The sequence below is a fragment of the Canis lupus genome, chromosome 18, assembly GCF_003254725.2.
Source record: "Canis lupus dingo isolate Sandy chromosome 18, ASM325472v2, whole genome shotgun sequence".
NCBI lineage: Eukaryota > Metazoa > Chordata > Mammalia > Carnivora > Canidae > Canis > Canis lupus.
The window spans coordinates 7,946,409-7,964,495 of record NC_064260.1 but is presented as its reverse complement, the minus strand read 5'-3'; the positions used below and the strand labels follow the sequence as shown (position 1 = coordinate 7,964,495).

General features: G+C 46.3%; 1 protein-coding gene across 4 annotated transcripts in view; it reads right to left on the bottom strand.

Moving 5' to 3' along the window:
• Positions 1 to 18,087, bottom strand: part of GLI3 (GLI family zinc finger 3) — a 270,176-nt gene that overhangs the window by 100,044 nt on the left and 152,045 nt on the right. For all 4 annotated transcript variants that reach the window (XM_049096345.1, XM_049096343.1, XM_049096344.1 and 1 more), the window contains one exon: positions 14,489 to 14,594. In XM_049096345.1, the coding sequence (XP_048952302.1) occupies positions 14,489 to 14,594 (106 nt within the window). The remainder of the gene's footprint in view (positions 1 to 14,488; positions 14,595 to 18,087) is intronic.

Here is an 18,087-nt window from a genome sequence, read left to right as displayed (position 1 = left end):
CAGATCATAAGACACGCTCCAGTTTCAGAGCTGGGAAAAGGATGCACCAACTTAGCATAGATGTAAGTATGGAAGTATAACAGGTACATATTAGGTAATTCTGCTATTTGTCAAATATCTGTGACGTACCAGACACTGGTCGAAGTACCAGCAATCTGCTCCTTCACTGAGTTCCTGATCTAAAATGGGGTTGGATGATGACACTGGGCTTGCATAGCAGAAATACCTAAATACCGAAGCTGGATTCAAACCCAGTCTATGATTTTAAACACAAAGGAAAACTATCCCAAAACAAACACAGGTATGTGCATATAGGCTCCCTTACATTTATATTTTAAGATTATTGAGGCTCTTAATGGAACCAATGGCATGGCTTTCCAGTTATCTTTTTATTCCAAAGGCACCCCGTCTGAACTTATATTCAAATAGCTCTTATGTGCTGGTGGCACCTCGAGGTGCAAAACATCACTTAGAAAGTATGAGAGAGGGGATCCCTGGGTGGCGCAGCGGTTTGGCGCCTGCCTTTGGCCCAGGGCGCGATCCTGGAGACCCGGGATCGAATCCCACGTCGGGCTCCCAGTGCATGGAGCCTGCTTCTCCCTCTGCCTGTGTCTCTGCCTCTCTCTCTTTCTCTGTGTGTGACTATCATAAATAAATAAATTAAGAAAAAAAAAGAAAGTATGAGAGAGCGTGGGGGCATGCCCTGGGTATGGGCAAGATGCTCACAGCAGATGCTCACGTAAGGAGAGGCAAGAGACAAAAATGACAGGAGGGCGTATATGTATTAGGGCCGCGGTGTTTTCATATTCTATTCCTATTCCTATTGCCCACACGCAAGGGAAAAACAAGGGGAATAGACCTAAACTTGCCGATGACAACGGGATGTTAAGAAGGGATCTTATAGATCATTTATTCCAACTCTTGTCCCTCTCAGATGAGAACAAGGAGGCCCAGAGAAGTCAGAGAAAGTATTCAAGAATCCAGTGAATTCGTGGCAGAGCTGAGAATGGGACTTCGCTGGGGCCTACACTTACTTTGAAAATAACTTATAAACTGATTTTAAGAAGAGATCATCAGAAGCCATATGCCAACGGAGTTATATTTGAATTTTCTGAAATTACACTTAGAAACCCAAGAAAACAGCATTATCATGGGCTAATGTAACGAACATTGTTTTCCGGGATGCTCAGAGGTGATTACTGAGCGAAAGTGTAATCCAGTCCTGCTTCTAAGGGAGGCCTAATTGTGTTGCACAGGAAGTATTATGGCAGCTGTGTTTCAGCTCATTGGGGGATCTGTTTTCAGAGCCCACTCCAAGGAGAAAGGGCCTCTTCTAGACAAGAGAGGTTAACTCCCACCTTCCCGACAAATCCTCCCTGCCTGAAGAAGAACCTTGATCCCACAGAGTGAATGCATATAGTTGCAAAAGAGAAGACTAACGAGGGCCCCTCCCAGAAAGTCTATGGCACACAGTTTATGGCCATCGCCAGGCTCACAAAGATCAGAGACCCGGTTCAAACCAGGCCCAGCAAAAAGAGAAGAGGATCTCGAGGAACCAGAACCATGCCGGGCCACACTGTCGGGGGCCTTCCCCAGTTCACTAAGGAAGAGCTTCTGTATATAGAGAGGAATTTATACTGCATACAATTTTCATCACAGGTTGTATGGTCAATAGGTTCCAGCAAGCTCCTGGGTCTTCAGTTGGGAGGTTCTGAGTCAAAACTACTTCCAGACACACGATCAAGAAATGCAGGCTCCCAGTTGGGTGCAGCGCACCCCACCTGCCTGTGAAGAGTCCAGATGCTCACGCATAAAAGAATGAATTCATACAGAACCCATGTTCACTCAATGGGTGAACAGACCAGATCTCTGATAGAATTTTGTTTTACTTTTTTTAAGATTTATTTACTTATTTATTTAAGAGACAGGGAGAGAGACAGAGACAAAGAGCATGGACGGTGGGATTAGCGGTGGAGGGAGAGGGAGAGGGAGAAGCAGACCCCCCCCCCCAATGAGCAGGGACCCTGACACGGGACTCGATCCCAGGACCCCTGAGATCATGACCTGAGCCAAAGGCAGACGCTTAATCGACTAAGCCACCCAGGTGCCCCAAGAATTTTGTTTTTAAGATAGCTAAAGTTTGTTCAATGGTATCACAGCATTTTATGGTTACCTAAAATGAAGGTATAACTTATTAAACAGACATTTAATCTTTATTAACAGAGGTTTAAAAAACTGTAACTCCTAAGTTCGCTAATCGTCCCTCTCTGTCTCGAGTCATAAACCAACACTTCAGAAAATGACATCTGTGCACAAGAAAATAGAATGGCCAGGATTAAGACTATCTGAATAATTTTTATTACTATTGTTCCTTATTTCTACACAGATGGAGGTGCATTTTATGCAAATGATGACGAAATCCCTCCAAAAAGTAAATTTAACTTAAATGGTGCTAATGGGCTCTCTGGCTCCCCGGGCAGGACCACTTCAGTCCCTGAAGATTTAAATGTTCAGTGCAGTGCCCCGCACCACCTCCACGCCCACCGAGCGGAAACCAAGTGACCTGAACCCCAGCGCTGATTCAACAGCAGCTCTGCTGCTGCCCTGGAGCGCCGCGCCACCCTCTCACTAATGAGGCTACTGGTGTCTTTGGGCGTCCACGTTAGGGGCACTTCGGAAGCCCCCTGCCTGGCACAGACCCACGGCAGGTCGAACCGGTGGACTAATCACACAGGCTGGAATCAAATGGGCTGGAAGAATCTGGAAACTTGTGGCTCCCAGGAATGCAATTCATGCAGAAAAGCGTTGTCAGAGCAAGGCCAGGGAACCTCGTGGGAAGAAAGCAAAATAAACAGTTCAACAAAGAAAACAAAGAAGGGCCAATAGCCTTTTCTAAAGCTTGAGTACACTGAGCCTTCAGTGGGGACCTCGGACAAAGGCCTCATCAAAGGACGCCCTTGCAAAGCAAACAGACCAAGAAGGATGTTTCTTTCCGATACACTTGGGGGGGGGGGGTGCGGGCGGTGGGGAAGGGCCTCCACTTTTCATCCCTTGCAATTCAGCCTCCACCTACCTCCCTCCTCCCAACAAACAGAGAAACAGCAGACAACAATAACCCAAATAACTGCCAAGTGCTGTGCCTGCCTGGGTCACAAGATGGGGCAAGGCGGAGAGGCCAACCCAAACTCCATAGGGTGCAACGTATCTCCTGACCGGCCTTCAGGTCACGGGAAGGCCTTCCCGAGGGCACGAGCTGCCAGCGCTGATCCCCGAGGCCTGCGAGCCCCCTTCTAGAGAATGAGCTCGGCCTTGCGAAATGCTCCAGGGCTCCACGCAGGGAACCCCCTCACAGGAGCCCCATGTGACCTGAGCATCCCTCCTTTTGCAGGACGGTGCAGGACCCCTGCTTCCAGCTCCCAGCCCCGCCGAGCCCGACTTCCACTGGGACGGGGATGTAGACCATCTTGTCTCTCAATATCCACGTTATGACACGTATCGCCGTGTCCTGAAACCCAAAGTGACCAGATTTTGATCATTAAAACAAGATTAAAATACTTCCGACTGACCTTCTCTTCCCCTCTTGACTGCTTCCATTAAGATGGAAGATCATGTGGCATAATCTCGAGGACAAACTGAAACTGCCACACAGAAAATGGACAGAAGTGAGCGCCACATGTGTGCATAACACAGTATACATAGGATAGATTTAGTAAAATAGTGGAGAGACATAGAATACTTACTTTAAATAAACCCAATAAACAGATTCGATAACATAAATAGCATATCCCAATAGCCAGCTGGCTTGAACAATACAAGTTGGAGATGTGCAGATTTCACTTACACCCAGATCTGTGTTGATAAATCCGCACAGTACTATAAGTGTATTTTCTCTTGTGATTTCTTTTTTTTAAAATTTTTTTAGATTTTATTTATTCATTCATGAGAGACACAGAGAGAGAGAGGCAGAGACACAGGCAGAGGGAGAAGCAGGCTCCCTGCAGGGAGCCCGATGTGGGACTCGAACCCAGGACCCCGGGATCACGACCTGAGTCAAAGGCAGATGCTCAACCACTGAGCCACCCAGATGCCCCTCTTTTAGATTTTTTTAGTAATATTTTCTTTTCTCTAGCTTACTTCATTATAAGAATACAGTATATAACACATACGACATAAAAAAAGGTATGTGTTGACTTCATGTTATTGTTAAGGCTTTTGGTCAACAGCAGACTAGTTAACAATCAGGTTTTTGGGGAGTCAGTAGTTACACGTAGATTTTCGACTATAATGGGTGGGGGGTCCGTGCCCCAACCCCCCAGATTGTTCAAGGGCCAACTGTAATTCTAACATTAATCTAGTCTATCCCAGGCAAATAGGACATGAGAAACCTTTTAAAATCAGAGCCCCTTTTAAGAAAGAGCTCTGATAGCCTTTGTTACTGACGGGCAATTCTGAATTCGTGTCTGAAAACTTTCACTGGTGTGTGCATCGTTTATGTCGAAAACAATGTAGGCTAGGAATATGGGAATTTTGTTCTGTGGGGGAGCCAGAGACTACTTTGAATAGGGGTAAGAAGCATTTTAGCAAGCCGGAATGCTTTCTTTGGACTCTGTCTTAAAAATGTAAATCATATTCAAGCAACACGGTTTGGTGATTTGTTTTGCAAATGAGGCAGGTCATTTAACTGCCAGTGCCTCCCTCCTGCCAGCCCCCCTATAATAGAGATGCTGTTCACTTCTGATGAACTTGGCAATATTTGGATACCATTTGAATGTACTGAGAAGAGGACTGGTGCCTCTGGTTAGTGCCTTTAACTCATTCCCAGGCAGCAGGAGACACACATTAGCCTTGTGCAGGCCCTGGGGATCCCTTCATGAGCACGGAGTTAACGTGAGTCCTTCAGGCAGAGCTCTGAGTACCTGGGGCTGACGGGGCCCAGGGGGTGACGGGGCCTGGTGAGGATGGGGTCCTTAGGAACAATTCACAGGTAAGACTAGTGACTGGTGCCACAGGGTCCTCAGAGGTGAACCTGTAAAAGAATTTCTCCGATTGTGACTACACAGAAGGCATTTTGCTATTAGAGGGTCAGATTGAGGCTGCACATCCTATTCCCTTTGAGGAGTCCCAACCAAGAACTTGTGAATGAGTCTGTAATCTCTCCGAAGCTATATAAGGCAGTTTTAAGTATCTAAAACTTAGAAACATGTGAGATGCTGCATAACCCAGAATAGTAAGTGAGTGGATTTCAGAGAATCTATGGGTTTCGATCACAGACCTTTATCTTTCTTTTCTTTTCTGGCAATGTATGCTCATGCCCTAAAGGCAGTTTCTGCCCCTTCTTACCCTTTTCTCTACTTTCTTTTCTTCCTTTGTGCGGGTTGGGAGAGAGAAAGGGGAGAGGCAGAGGCGCAGGGTATATATAGATCCAGCATGCACTTGATGTTAATCACAACACTGGAGTTAAAAACCCATGCACCGTCACCAATTCAGCTAGGTCAGCGCAGAAAGCAGGCACGGGACCGGTAAGCCACAGGACCAACTGGCTCATTTTTACCCAAGTGCAAAAGTCCAGATTTTTCTTTTCAAAGTTCTTTTCCGTACAGCGATCTGATGAATGCACTGCCCAAACTCCCTACTTCAGGATGCAGAGGAGTCACACTTTTCCCTGCTAATTCCTTTTAGAGGGCTCAGTTCCCTAGCATCACCAAAGATGCAAAAATCCAGCCAATCTGTTACTCAGGATTCAGAAAGTTAGCGAGCAGGTTTCTGGAATGGTCCACGACCACTATATTTTTTGATGTATGCATTTCACAGGGTGGGGGTAGGGGGTACCACAGTCACAAAAAGAACTGAATGACAAGCAGCCCTGTGTCGTGGGCCTTTGTTCCTCTGGGGAAAGGTCTGAAATGAACTCAGCATGCTGTGCCACTATAGGAAATGGCATGTCTTTGTTTAGTTGGAAAGAGCGGGTTCTGTTACCTAAGCGAAGCAGAGAGGGCCACGTAGTGAGACCCACGGGCCCCTTCCATCCGGGTGACCGTCATCACACCGAGCCAACCCCAAGGTGTCTTCCCATTGGGACAAATGCTGTTCAAGTTCAATTTTCTCCAATGCAGATTTTGAAAAATACATAAAACCACGGCAGTAAATTTCTGTTTTCTTTGAAGCCAGGCTTACCATGAGTGGAAGCATTGTACTCCGAGAAAAAAGTCTGTTACAGTCCAGTACCCCCCAGACCCCCGCAACAGGTTTGACAGCAGGCTCTATAGAGCTGGAGGCTTCCGGTTCAGTGACCGTGAATACCTCCAGTCAATATCTGCTCCCGGACCTGACTGCTGAGCGCAGCATAAAGAACACAGGAATTTTATCCAAGAAGCTGCCGCTCAGGCTCTGTGAATATGCACTATAATTAGGGCCTGCTTTCTCTGCAACCGATGACCGAATTCGGTATTGCAGTCGTTAGAAATACTGCAAAACACAAGAACGTGTGATGCCCTCGGAGGAGCACTTGGCTCCGCGTTCATCTCTTCATGCAAAGTAAAGTGTGTGCTGGTGGGTCTGGACTTAGGCTGCCGGCCCCTTAAAGTTTTTAAGGTTCAGGAACTGAAACTCACCCACATTTTCAGACTGACACTTGGAACTGCGGGTGGAGGCGGGCCTAAAGTCGTTCTTCACAATTAGGCAGGCTTCATGGTATTTTTTCAGTTGGTCATGAGAAATGATAACCAAACAGTAAGGGTTATTATCTTTTCTGAACTGGACAGGCTACGCAATGGAAAATGCTGGGATTAGCCGTCGGAAAGTCTCAAAGTAGAAAATACGGTGAGTGGCATTCGCTTATAAAAAGCAATAAAGAAAGGTGCCTGGGTGGCTCAGTGGTTGAGCATCTGTCTTTGGCTCAGGACGTGATCCCGGCATCCTGGGATCGGGTCCCACCCACATCGGGCTCCCTGCATGGAGCCTGCTTCTCCCTCGGCCTATGTCTCTGACCCTCTGTCTATGCCTCTCATGAATAAATAAATAAATTCTTTTTAAAAACCCAAAAACTAAAGAAAGGAAAATAAAGCAGAAAAATGGGACTAAGAGTAGGGGTGGAAAGAGGGTGTTATTTTAGGTTGGGGTTGGCAAAGTTTATCTTTAAGGCCTCGCGGGCCATATCTGTCTGTCTTATGTGCCCAACTCAACCAGGCCCTTGACTGCTAAAGCCGCCTCCGACAACAGTCAATATGGGGTGGCGGTCACTGTGTCCCAATCAAACCTTATTCAGAAAAACAGGCTCAGAGGCTGGAGTTTCCTAAACTTCATTAGACAGTCTTCACAGAAGACTTCTGATAAGGAGACATCAGTGCCAGGAAATGTATGAAGTGAGGGTATCCGAGGGAAGAAGGTTCCAGGCAGATGCGTGTTATGACCTAGTCCAGCATGACTGACGTTCCACAGAGCATACCGCTATCATCACCCATGCCTTGATACGGTCTCCTCGACCCAACTGTCGAGGGCCACCCAATAGGCTACCAAGTCGACAAACCACAATTTACCAACCCACTCCCTGTGGTTGGGTGTGTACATTGTCCAGTTGTTTGGTTTCCCAAATTCTACAGCAGCAAACATTAACGTGTATTTAATGTTTCTGGCTATTGATAGGCTTTTTAGGTCGAAAGGCTTTTTATGGCTTTTTATACTGTCATATTTCCTACCTTAGTAATCGGCATAAGACTCTGACAGCCAGTGACGTTGAGAATGTCCTATCAGGTATTGTTACAATGATTTGTGCTCATCCAGTAAGCGCAGACTAGGCCAGCAAAGTCTCAGTGCTGATTTTCACAAGCAGAGGATAAAAGTCAAGTGTGTGGGGGTGGGGGGGGTCACATCCAATGCACTATTTACTCCCAAGCTGCGTAACCTCTCTGTGTCGAGGCCTCTGCATCTTTAAAATGAGGCTGGTCATATCAACTCCATCACAGCACTGCTCTAAGTTTAACATGGGAAATTATGTAAAGTCTCTAAAATTGTGCTAGCCCATAGCTAAACACTCAAAAATGTCATGTGAGCAGCTAAGGTCACTATAGCTGCACACGTTACACTATTGTCTTTTTTCCCCCCTTACTTTTGAAATTTTGCTCCTTTTTTGGTTTTGCATTTAAGATTGCTAATTTCATTAACTCTATTTCCATATGAAGGGCCTGGGGATCAGTAATAAATGTCACATAAGGTAACTATGGACTTTTTACAACCAGTAACTGATGTAGTATCAGGGAATGCACCTGGCACCAGAAAGCATCCAATATCGCGGTAAGTGCTTCTATATAATCTTAAGTTTTTACTTATTAAGCTTGTGATTTTGAGTTCTAAGTGTGCTAGCCTTGTTGGTATAAAGGTGACACACTCTAACGACAGTAAAGAAACAAAAAGAAAAGAAAGGTGTCAGCAGCGACCCTGCCCTGGCCCAAGAGAAACAAGCCCTTATTCTTGAAAATAGTATTTATTTAGGAGCTTCTATGCTTAAGATGTGGATTGGTCCCGGCAAATGCAGAGAAACACACAGATGGTCTTTGTACTCAAGAAATGTAATCATAGGGGATCCCTGGGTGGGTCAGCGGTTTAATGCCTGCCTTTGGCCCAGGGTGTGATCCTGGAGTCCCAGGATCGAGTCCCATGTCGGGTTCCCTGCATGGAGCCTGCTTCTCCCTCTGCCTGTGTCTCTGCCTCTCTCTCTCTATCTGTGTGAATAAATAAATAAATGAATAAACAAATAAAATCTTAAAAAAAAAGAAATGTATACATCTTTTTTTCTTCTTTTTTTTTGGCAGGGGGAGGGGGAGGGGAGTGATTCTTACACAATATTAGCTCTGTCACTACGCTACACTTCACCACCAGTCCTAATAATGGTTATGATAGAGCACTGAAGGGAAAAAAGGACTTTCCTTTGTTAACTTTAAATTGTTCTATTCAAATATTCCAAACTGGGCGTGCCCCCAGATACAAATACAAGGTTTTGCTCCATCTCTGCACTTTACTGAAGGGGAAGGAATAGAATGAAACCACTATTATGTGCATGGCCCCATCACAAGGTTTTAATAGGCAGCTAGACTGGAGGCTGCTTTTGAATAACTATTATGTGAGCTCCCGATGGGTACAGTACCTCCTAAAACAAGCAAGGTGCTGAATGCAGGGAGGGTGGGAAGAAACGAGGGAAGGAAACGCAACAGCAGCACTGGCCATCTACGTATCCGTCCTTTGCCTAAGCTTTTACCATAATGACATGTCTTTTCTTGGACCTTTTCTCCCTGGAAAGAAATGCATTTATTCATACTCCAAACCTGCTACTCATCTGCTTGCTATCGTCCCTAAAAGGCCATCGTCATCATGGAGCAAAGCCGTAGGTATTTCCAGGGCCCTCTATTTCACAGCTAGTATGAGTGGTCTGCTGTGCGTGGAGTCCTCTCCCCAGATGCCACTTGCAGTGGGAAGAGCACCTCTTCTTAGGTGGAATAATTCCACGCAGTCGGGCAGCCCCGGAAAGAGCCACATGGAGTCAAGCAAGAGAATAAAGAGCTGCCGAATAAACCAGAACACGAGTGCTCATCTCCCCCAAGAGAGGGAAGGTGAAGCGGGTTTTCTGGGGTGAATTAGTGACGTGGATGGTGAAGGGTGACAGCCTCTGTGACTGTGGGCTGGGAGCACAGCCCTGTCCACATCCACAGCTCCAGACAAGGGCAGCTCCTGGCTCAGCTGGCAAGGTTCTTGGGGCTTGAATCACCGCCATGGATTAGTAACTAAGGATCTCACTTTGCAAAATGAATTGCAGAGTTCAGTATGAAGCAAACGGACTCTCTGAAATTCAATTCATATTGGTCTGTAAATGAGAACCCTCTTGCTCCAAAAAGCTGTAGGTACAAGACAGACATTTCTTCCAGGGGAAAATTCAGAAGAAATGCAAAATTTAAAACTTTATAATTTGGGTTTCTATGAATAAATACTCTCTGTCTAGTTTTTAAAAAGGACATGCTTACATGAATTTGAACCATTTTTTTTTAGAGCTCACACTCAAAATGCTCATACTCAAAAGAGAAAAAAGTACTTTCTTGATGAGGGTGAATGTTGTCACTTGAACATCTAACTGTATTTTGGGAGAGGGGAGCTTAATATTGCAACTGTCTAAATTCCCAAGTGAAATCCAAAGATGCACACTCATTTTTAGCCTCAAGAGCATCGTGCACCCCCACAGCACACAATGATGCCTCCTGGAGTTATGCAGGCCTGCATGCAGCCCCAAAGAGAACAATGCAAGGCATGCAATACAAGGAGACCAGGAGCGAAAGATCAGCTCCACTCTGGATACACATTCGGGTTCTGCCTTTAATGCTCCAAAAAAATCTCAGAAATACAATAAAGTGCACTCACTGACATTTTCCCAAAACACTGCACTTTTTGGGGGCACCTGGATGGCTCAGTGGTTGAGCATCTGCCTTTGTCGTGATCCCAGAGTCCTGGGATCGAGTCCTGCATCACATTCCCCGTGAGGAGCCTGCTTCTCCCTCGGCCTGTGTCTCTGCCTCTCTGTGTCTCTCATGAATAAATAAAGAAAATCTTTTGGAAAATGCACTTTTTTTTTTTTTTCCTGGATGGCTTAATAAAACACAGAATCTGTGGTCCAAGCAAACGATTTGAGAGAGCAAGAGACATTCCGGTGTATGGACTGGGCACAAATCCTGGTGAAGTCTGTGGAGCGTAGCTCTCAGAGGAAAAGGGGAAATTCTCCACCTTCAGTGTTCCTTAATTTCCAAACTCCCTGAATTAAAGGAACAGAATGCAGGAGCTGTACATTTTCTATGGCAATCTTTAGGTGACGACTCAGGGAAAGGAGATGCCTACGATCCACTGTCCCACGTGTAAGTCCGTGAACCTACAGTCATGATTTTGAGTTGAGAAAGGAAATACTAATAAATTCTACTGTTATTTCCAGGACACTTAATGTGAGTTTCTATGCTCTGTCTACAGTGCGTACCCATGCACTGTGGATGATGCCCTGAGAGGGAGGCAGGGTAAGCTAAAGACACTGCATTTAACAAGCTGGTGCTTTAATGCAAACGGACGCATTTCCGTACATATTTATAAGGCTTGGTGGTTATTATTAGGCTGTAATTGTAGTTGTTCTAACACCTAATAAGCCATGGTTGGAAAAACAAAGGCAGGTTAATTTGTGATTTCCTCTACTCATTCAGAGGCAAATTAAGTGTCAAACAGCTAATATGGAACATATTTCATTTTATGAGATTTTAATTTAATTCTGCACCATATCGTTGATGCCTTAATATAGGGTGGTTTATCTAAAAAGAGGAGCAATTTATAAACCTCTTTCAATAGAATCTTTAATGATAGGATATGATAGCATAATTATCACAGCGCCTGCCATCCTTCTAAACAGAGACCTGCCAGTGCTTCCATCACCAACACAAATCCTGTTTTCAAGAGACTTCTAATTTCATTTTTAAAGCTGGCACCAGAAGGACAATTATGTGTACAAAATAATGAGAGTATCCCCCCAAATTTGGTCTTCTTATAATTAAAAATGTTTATTCTAAAAACTCCATAAGCTCACTTGATCTCATTTTCTAGAAGACAATTACAGAGCAAGCAATTTGGAACCCGAGTTCTAGATAAAACCATTTTACTCTTAATGGATGTGCTTTTAAGATTTCAGCAACCAAGTCACACTGGCCCAGATTACTCTCTGATCCTAAAATGATCACAGGCGGCCACTCCTAGCACCTCAGAAGGTGGAAAGGCCTGGAAGCAAGTCGTGACTGAGCGAGGCCCGTGTTTCTCAGGCCCCCGCTACCTCGGATGCTGGCTCCCAGCGTGTTCGGAGCTCTGTGCTCTTGAGAGTGCTCACATGTATGTGACGTCATTGAACTCCTCCTGCAGTCTGGAGAGCCAGGAAGGCCGAAAACCGCATTTCCAGGCAGTGAAAGGCTAGGGTAGGTTACCAGAGTTCCCAGGACAGGTGAGTGTGATAAAGCAAGGGTGGGGGGCATTAGAGCGGTCCCGCTCATCCCGCCTCCCAGATGGACAAGCTGAGTGTCCACCAAGCACCTTTTACAGGGTGCCTGGCCGGGTGCTGGGCACTGCCTGCAAACTAGCAGGGGGCAGTGAGCAGGGGCAGGAAATCACCAGAAAGATGATGTACCCCAGACTAAGGGCACACGTGGGGCGCTAGAGAGATGGCCTTGGGGGCAGGGATGAGCCTGGAAGGAGGCCTTGAGGATGAGTTGCTGAAGCAGGGGTATGTCACACAGAAGAGGAGGGCCACTGAGGGCAATGCGGAGAGAACATACTATTCCAAGGGTGCACCAGAGACACTTATGTCCGAGCCTCCCGGGCCAACCGCATAAGCTCTCGGGTCTCCACCCAGAGCCCTTCCAGGCCTAGCTGTCCTGGGTGGCCATGGACCCACCTTCCCACTGCCCTCTGCATGGGGCAATGACGCCCCCTCTCAGAAGACTCCAGGACCCTCCTCTGGGCCTCGGCATTATCAACTCGCCTCACGTTGTGAATTTGGAGAACTATCCGTTTAGGCAGCTAGGGAACAGTTCAGTCGGTTGTGTGAAAGTACCCTATGGCTTGGCCAGAAAAGCAGGAAGTCCTAAAACCTATAAAAACCCCAGCTCAGCAGTCATACCTGAAATGCAACCCCCAACTCTCAGGACTTTCCAAACCCGACCTGCCTCAAGCCTGTGTTTTTGTCACAGGCGAGCTAATCCTGAAGGGACAGTGACCAGGGCCCCGGCCGCAAGGTATGGGCCACATGAGGGCTTGCTGTTGCTGCATTCTGGCAAAGGACCAAGACGTGGGATTTTTATTGGTAGAGTCATATTTGAATTATTTAATAACAAGGCAAGCGATAATGAACCCATAGGAACTAGCTCATTCCATCATATAACCTCAATCCGGGGGGAAGTTTCTCTATAGCAGTCTTTTTGAAAGAGTAAAGCATTCTGAAATTCCACAGGAAATCTGATATAAATTACCACATCACAGAGACTGGAGTGTGAGAGGGATGAGCCATGGGCATCTCCAAGGCGGGCCTGGCCCTTGCAGGCTCTGTACCCCATGGGGCAGAGCCTCGTGGAGGGCCTCTGAGGTCCCATCTGCCCCGCAAAGCCTCCATACCACAGGACGAATTACATGGCAGGTTTCAGCCTGAACTTGGAATTTCCTTCTCTTTCCGTATAGGGGTTTTTAATTGGCCTCATGGTTTTATTTGAGTATATTTTTAGCAGGCTTCAGAACCCTGTAAATACTTACTTGTGTTTCAACCGAAAAAAAGTCAAAGAATAAGTCACAAGTTTCTGTATTCTCTCTCTATAAATACCCACTTCTCCTTTAATGCTTATGGAAGTCTGCAACACAGATTTATTACTTACCTCCAGGCAAATCTGCTCTGAAATTACAATTCAATAATGGGGGATGGATCCAAAAAACTGTTGGTAAAATATTATATGTGTACTTGGGCATGTAGTTACGGCTGTTAATATCAATTAATTCTGTTCACAGAGGAGGACTTGTTTTAAAACAACTTCATTTTTCTTTGGCACATACGTAATTACACAGCTTAACTAATGGCCATGGAGACGCAATCCACCATCTAAATAACCAGCATTATTCTTCAAAGTATTATTTGTGTTTTTCTAACTTTACTGTCTCAGAATGAAGGGTGATTACCAGATCTGACTAAATGTATACATCAAGGGCCCTTGAATGAAGGGGTGGCCCCTCCCAGGCGCTGGCACCAGTAATTATAGTATCCGACAGTTTTCCGGACATCGCAACAAAAGAATACCACCTTAGTGTGGAAATCCACTGTTCTTTCTACCCCCAACCTGGGTGAGATACTATTTATTTCCACAAAGTGTTCTTCTGCTTCCTGTCCTAACGGATGTGATCACCATCATTCCTTCCCTTTATCTTTGTGTAAATCATGTGCTCGGTCACATGCACCATCCCGTTTGGGAGACCTCCCCATCAATCAAAAGTCACTGTCGCTCTACACACCGTGGGGGCCCTGAAAATTCACCATAAAAATTTCATGACAATTCATGGCGATCGCTGGGACGGGACTTCCAGGGAACAGAAACGTTAGCATGAAAAACTTCAAACCCAACCTCTCCCACACACCTATTCCGAGTGGTAACTTCCCATTTAGACCTCTACCTTTTTAATTTAGTATTTACGGCCCACAGAACACACGTCAGCACAATATATAGTGAATACTTGCCAGCCACCTAGTGTGACAGGCATTCTTCAGGAAGCGACGGGGATTTGCTTCAGTGAGTCCAGGAACAGATAGGCTTGCCATATTTCAAAAGTAAATCTTACACTTGTATCACATCTTCAAAGCCCAGGAGCCGCACCGTTCACCAAAAGTCGTGAGACAGTAAAAGCTCGTGTTCTGTTCTGCTTCGTTAGTGGGTAAAGTTTGGCTACTTACACATGCAATGGAGGAATCGGAGACGGGTCATAATGGTAACGCCCCTCATGATGTCTTGCATCGATTGGTACAGGAGGGTGGAATGCAGGAAAGAGATGAGAAGGGTCTGAAACAGAAAGAAAATCCAGCATGTATAAAAGGAACGCTCTGCAACAGGATCCCAACCCATGACACAACGCCGCCATACTTCCTTCACAACGTAGGCCAAGCCCACGTTAAAGAACCTGGGGAAGTGGTCTTTTGAGTTCATTTGGAGGTTCGGGGGTCCTGGAGAAGTATGACCAAGCACCTAGCACCTGCCCCCGAGGACTGCAGCTACAACCCCCAAGGAAAAGCAAGAAAAGGAGAATAGCATGTGTCCTGTCCTGAAGGGAAGGCCTGAAGGGAGCCGCAAAACCCGAAGGACCAGATCTGAGGACACAGAGTTCTTTTCAATTGTACTGCCAGGTGAAATTTAGACAAAGACGTAATATAAATACTAGTTTCATCTCTCTCCCATCCTTGATGCTTTTTAAAGGAAGGAGTCTTTTCTAAAGCCCCGGCCAGAAAAAAATAAAAAATAAAAAAGTCCTTGCTACAATCCATGGGTCTATATACATGTATGTACACACTTACGTGCATATGTATGGAGCACACGCACACACACACGATTTTAAAATTTATTTTTTGTTATTTTTTATTACTTATTTTACACACAGAGAGAGGTGGAAACACAGGCAGAAGGAGAAGCGGGCTCCATGCAGGGAGCTTGATGCAGGAGTCGATTCCAGGACCCCGGGATCACGCGCTGAGCCGAAGGCAGACGCTCAACCACTGAGCCACCCAGGGGTCCCACGGTTTTAGAATTTAAATGCACGCTCCCCTCCTCCCTGTCCTGGGTCAGGCCTCCACTGTCCTGTCACAAGGAAAGGGCAGCAGATCTGTAGGTCAGCCGAAGAGATGCGCCAGGGCCTGGCTGGAAGAGGTGAGCAGACCCTGTCACACAGACAGGGAGGCTGGGAGCAAAGGAAGGAATGCCGGCCTGCAGCCCTGACCCTCTCCTTGGACCCAGACCAGGCCCCCTCTGTTCGGGCTCAGGCTGCCGTCAGCGTTTCCGGGGTTCCTGTGGGTGCGCGGACCTCCGAGAGCTCCTCCACTCCCATTTACTACAGTAACTTAAGCAGACTGCCTCTGACAAATCTGAACATAAACTTTTTTTTTCTAAATAGTGATTCACTGCAAAACCCGAAGAGAATTTTGCCAGATTTTTCTCATCAGAAGCATGGCTGATACTCAAGTTTTCCCCCAAGTTCCAAGAAGCAAGGTGATGGAGCGACGCTGTGTCTCCAAGGCCATGAGCCTTGCGCCAAAGCCTCTCTTCAAATATTACCTTCCACACACGCTTGTCCTGGCACCTGCAAGAGAACAGCTATCGCCCCAAAACATTCCCGGGGACTGATGCACGCACCAGCGGTGCCTCAGCAGGGCTTCCAGCATTTTCCCAAAGTCTGAAGGAAATGCATGAATAAATTAAAATCGAAAAAAAAATTATGAAACCTTACGACCCTTGTCTGAACTTTGCCCTTGCTGCCTTCCTTTGAGAATCTACCAGTAAGGTTATGAGAAGAAGAAAAAAAAATAAGAGTGAAAAACTATGGACACAGTGTTGGGAGAACCAAGGAGGTGCCCAAAGCTATGCTCCATCAGATGTAGAAGGTTTCTTGGAAAACCTCTGGGACAGAGAGGATGTGATGTTTGCCTCACAGGCTTGCTGACTGCATGCAATGTCTACCATAAGGTAAAGGTGGGAGTCAGCGCAGTGGTGCCGTGCTGCTGTCTCCGTGCTGTCACCCAGTCGAGGCACGCTGGACACTGAGCAGGTGAGGGATTTCCAACTCCCTGATGGCTTACCACACTATACGCTGTATAAATTCCACGCGAAAAAAATCAATCATATTTTAAGTGCACTGCTTAGGACTTAACTATGAAGGGAGGATGGAGTTACTCTTTTGTCACCAAAGCTCCGTGGCTGGCGTGCTGACGTTCAAAGTGTATCCAGCGCTGCTGTCACACTTGGTGAGCCACGCAGAGCCAAAATGTCCAATTCTGCTTAAACATTTTTTTTTTAAGATTTTACTTATCTATTCATGAGAGACACAGAGAGAGGCAGAGACAGAGGCAGAGGGAGAAGCAGGCTCCCTGCGGGGAGCTCGATGCGGGACTCGATCTCAGGACTCCGGGATCACGCCTTGAGCCCAAGGCAGACAGTCAACCACGGAGCCACCCAGGTGTCCCTCACTTAATCATTTCCGATGCAAATTAGTCATACTTCTTAAAACAACATACAATGGAGTGGAGCCACCTTTTTCAGTAGTTTGGGAGTCTGACACACATTCAGTAAATATTTCCTGATTTTAAATTTTGAAACAGGCCCACATGTGTCAGGTTTGAGTCCAGGGTGAGGCAGACGGCCACCAGACTCAGGGGTGGTTCTTCTTTCTCTTCTCCTTTCGGTGGTCGGTGCTCATGCGAACACACGTGCGTGCCTCCAGCAGACTTCAAACCTTCAAACTCAGCTCACATCACCTGCATGCACTTGGAAATCGGAAAAGTAGAGCCACCAACACCGTGTTCTGGTCAAGCGTTCATGAAACCTGACCCTCCTGAAGGCTCGTCCCACACATTTTCCAGGGACGTTGTGACAAGTATGTCAGAGTTGGAGGATCTTTTCACTTCTTTCCTCCTTGGCTCTTGGCTGTGGTCTGTGTGATTCAATTCTCTCCACCAGATAAGTGGGTGTCAACTGTATCTGATTTTCTCTATGTGGGTTCAGCGATGAATTACGACAAGGCCCCAAATCCACATTTTTCATATACACAGGGCTCAAAGTGTGTGAATTTATTCCACACTGAGTATCGGCCTCATGCGTCCAGGAAGTTAACACTCCTTATCGCTTGACTTTGGATAATGAGCTTGAGCTGATTACGGGCATACAGGCGAAGACCAACCTGTAGATCCTATAAAATCAAGAGTACACCCGAGCTGCATAAAAATTTCCTCCCCAAGGAAACCGATAGGGCTGTCATGGATATTTAAAAGGCACCGCCACCTTCTCGTTTTAACCAGAACATATTTCAACAGGACTTTAATTCCCTCTTGCTCTTTCCCTCTCTCCTTTCAGAATGAAAAGAGAAGATGGCCAGGTGCTGCAAAACAATTTGAGAAGAAACTGGAAGACAATCACTGAGGCTTTCGTAGTCCTCTCTCGCTGCTGAGTCCAGGGTTTTGTGAGCGTCGAAGCTCATTCCGATGGACAGTGTGTGTTCCTTTAGGGCCCAAAACACTCGCAGATTCTGCGTTCTGGAATTAGGGTAAATAAAGAACAAAAAGTAATGGATCTGATCTGAGCACACATCTGGTCTTGGTTTAATAAGTATTTTACCATTTTGATTTGCTTCCATCTTGACGTAGTCTAAAACCACTCATCGTGGACTGATGAAGTCTGTGCAAACCACCACTCCCGGGGCATCGGCTACGAGTGGAGACGGCACCTTGCTGCCTTCTGGGACAGATGCAATGGGACACCCCTCTCCCCATTCAAGACACGCTTGAAGACGGCC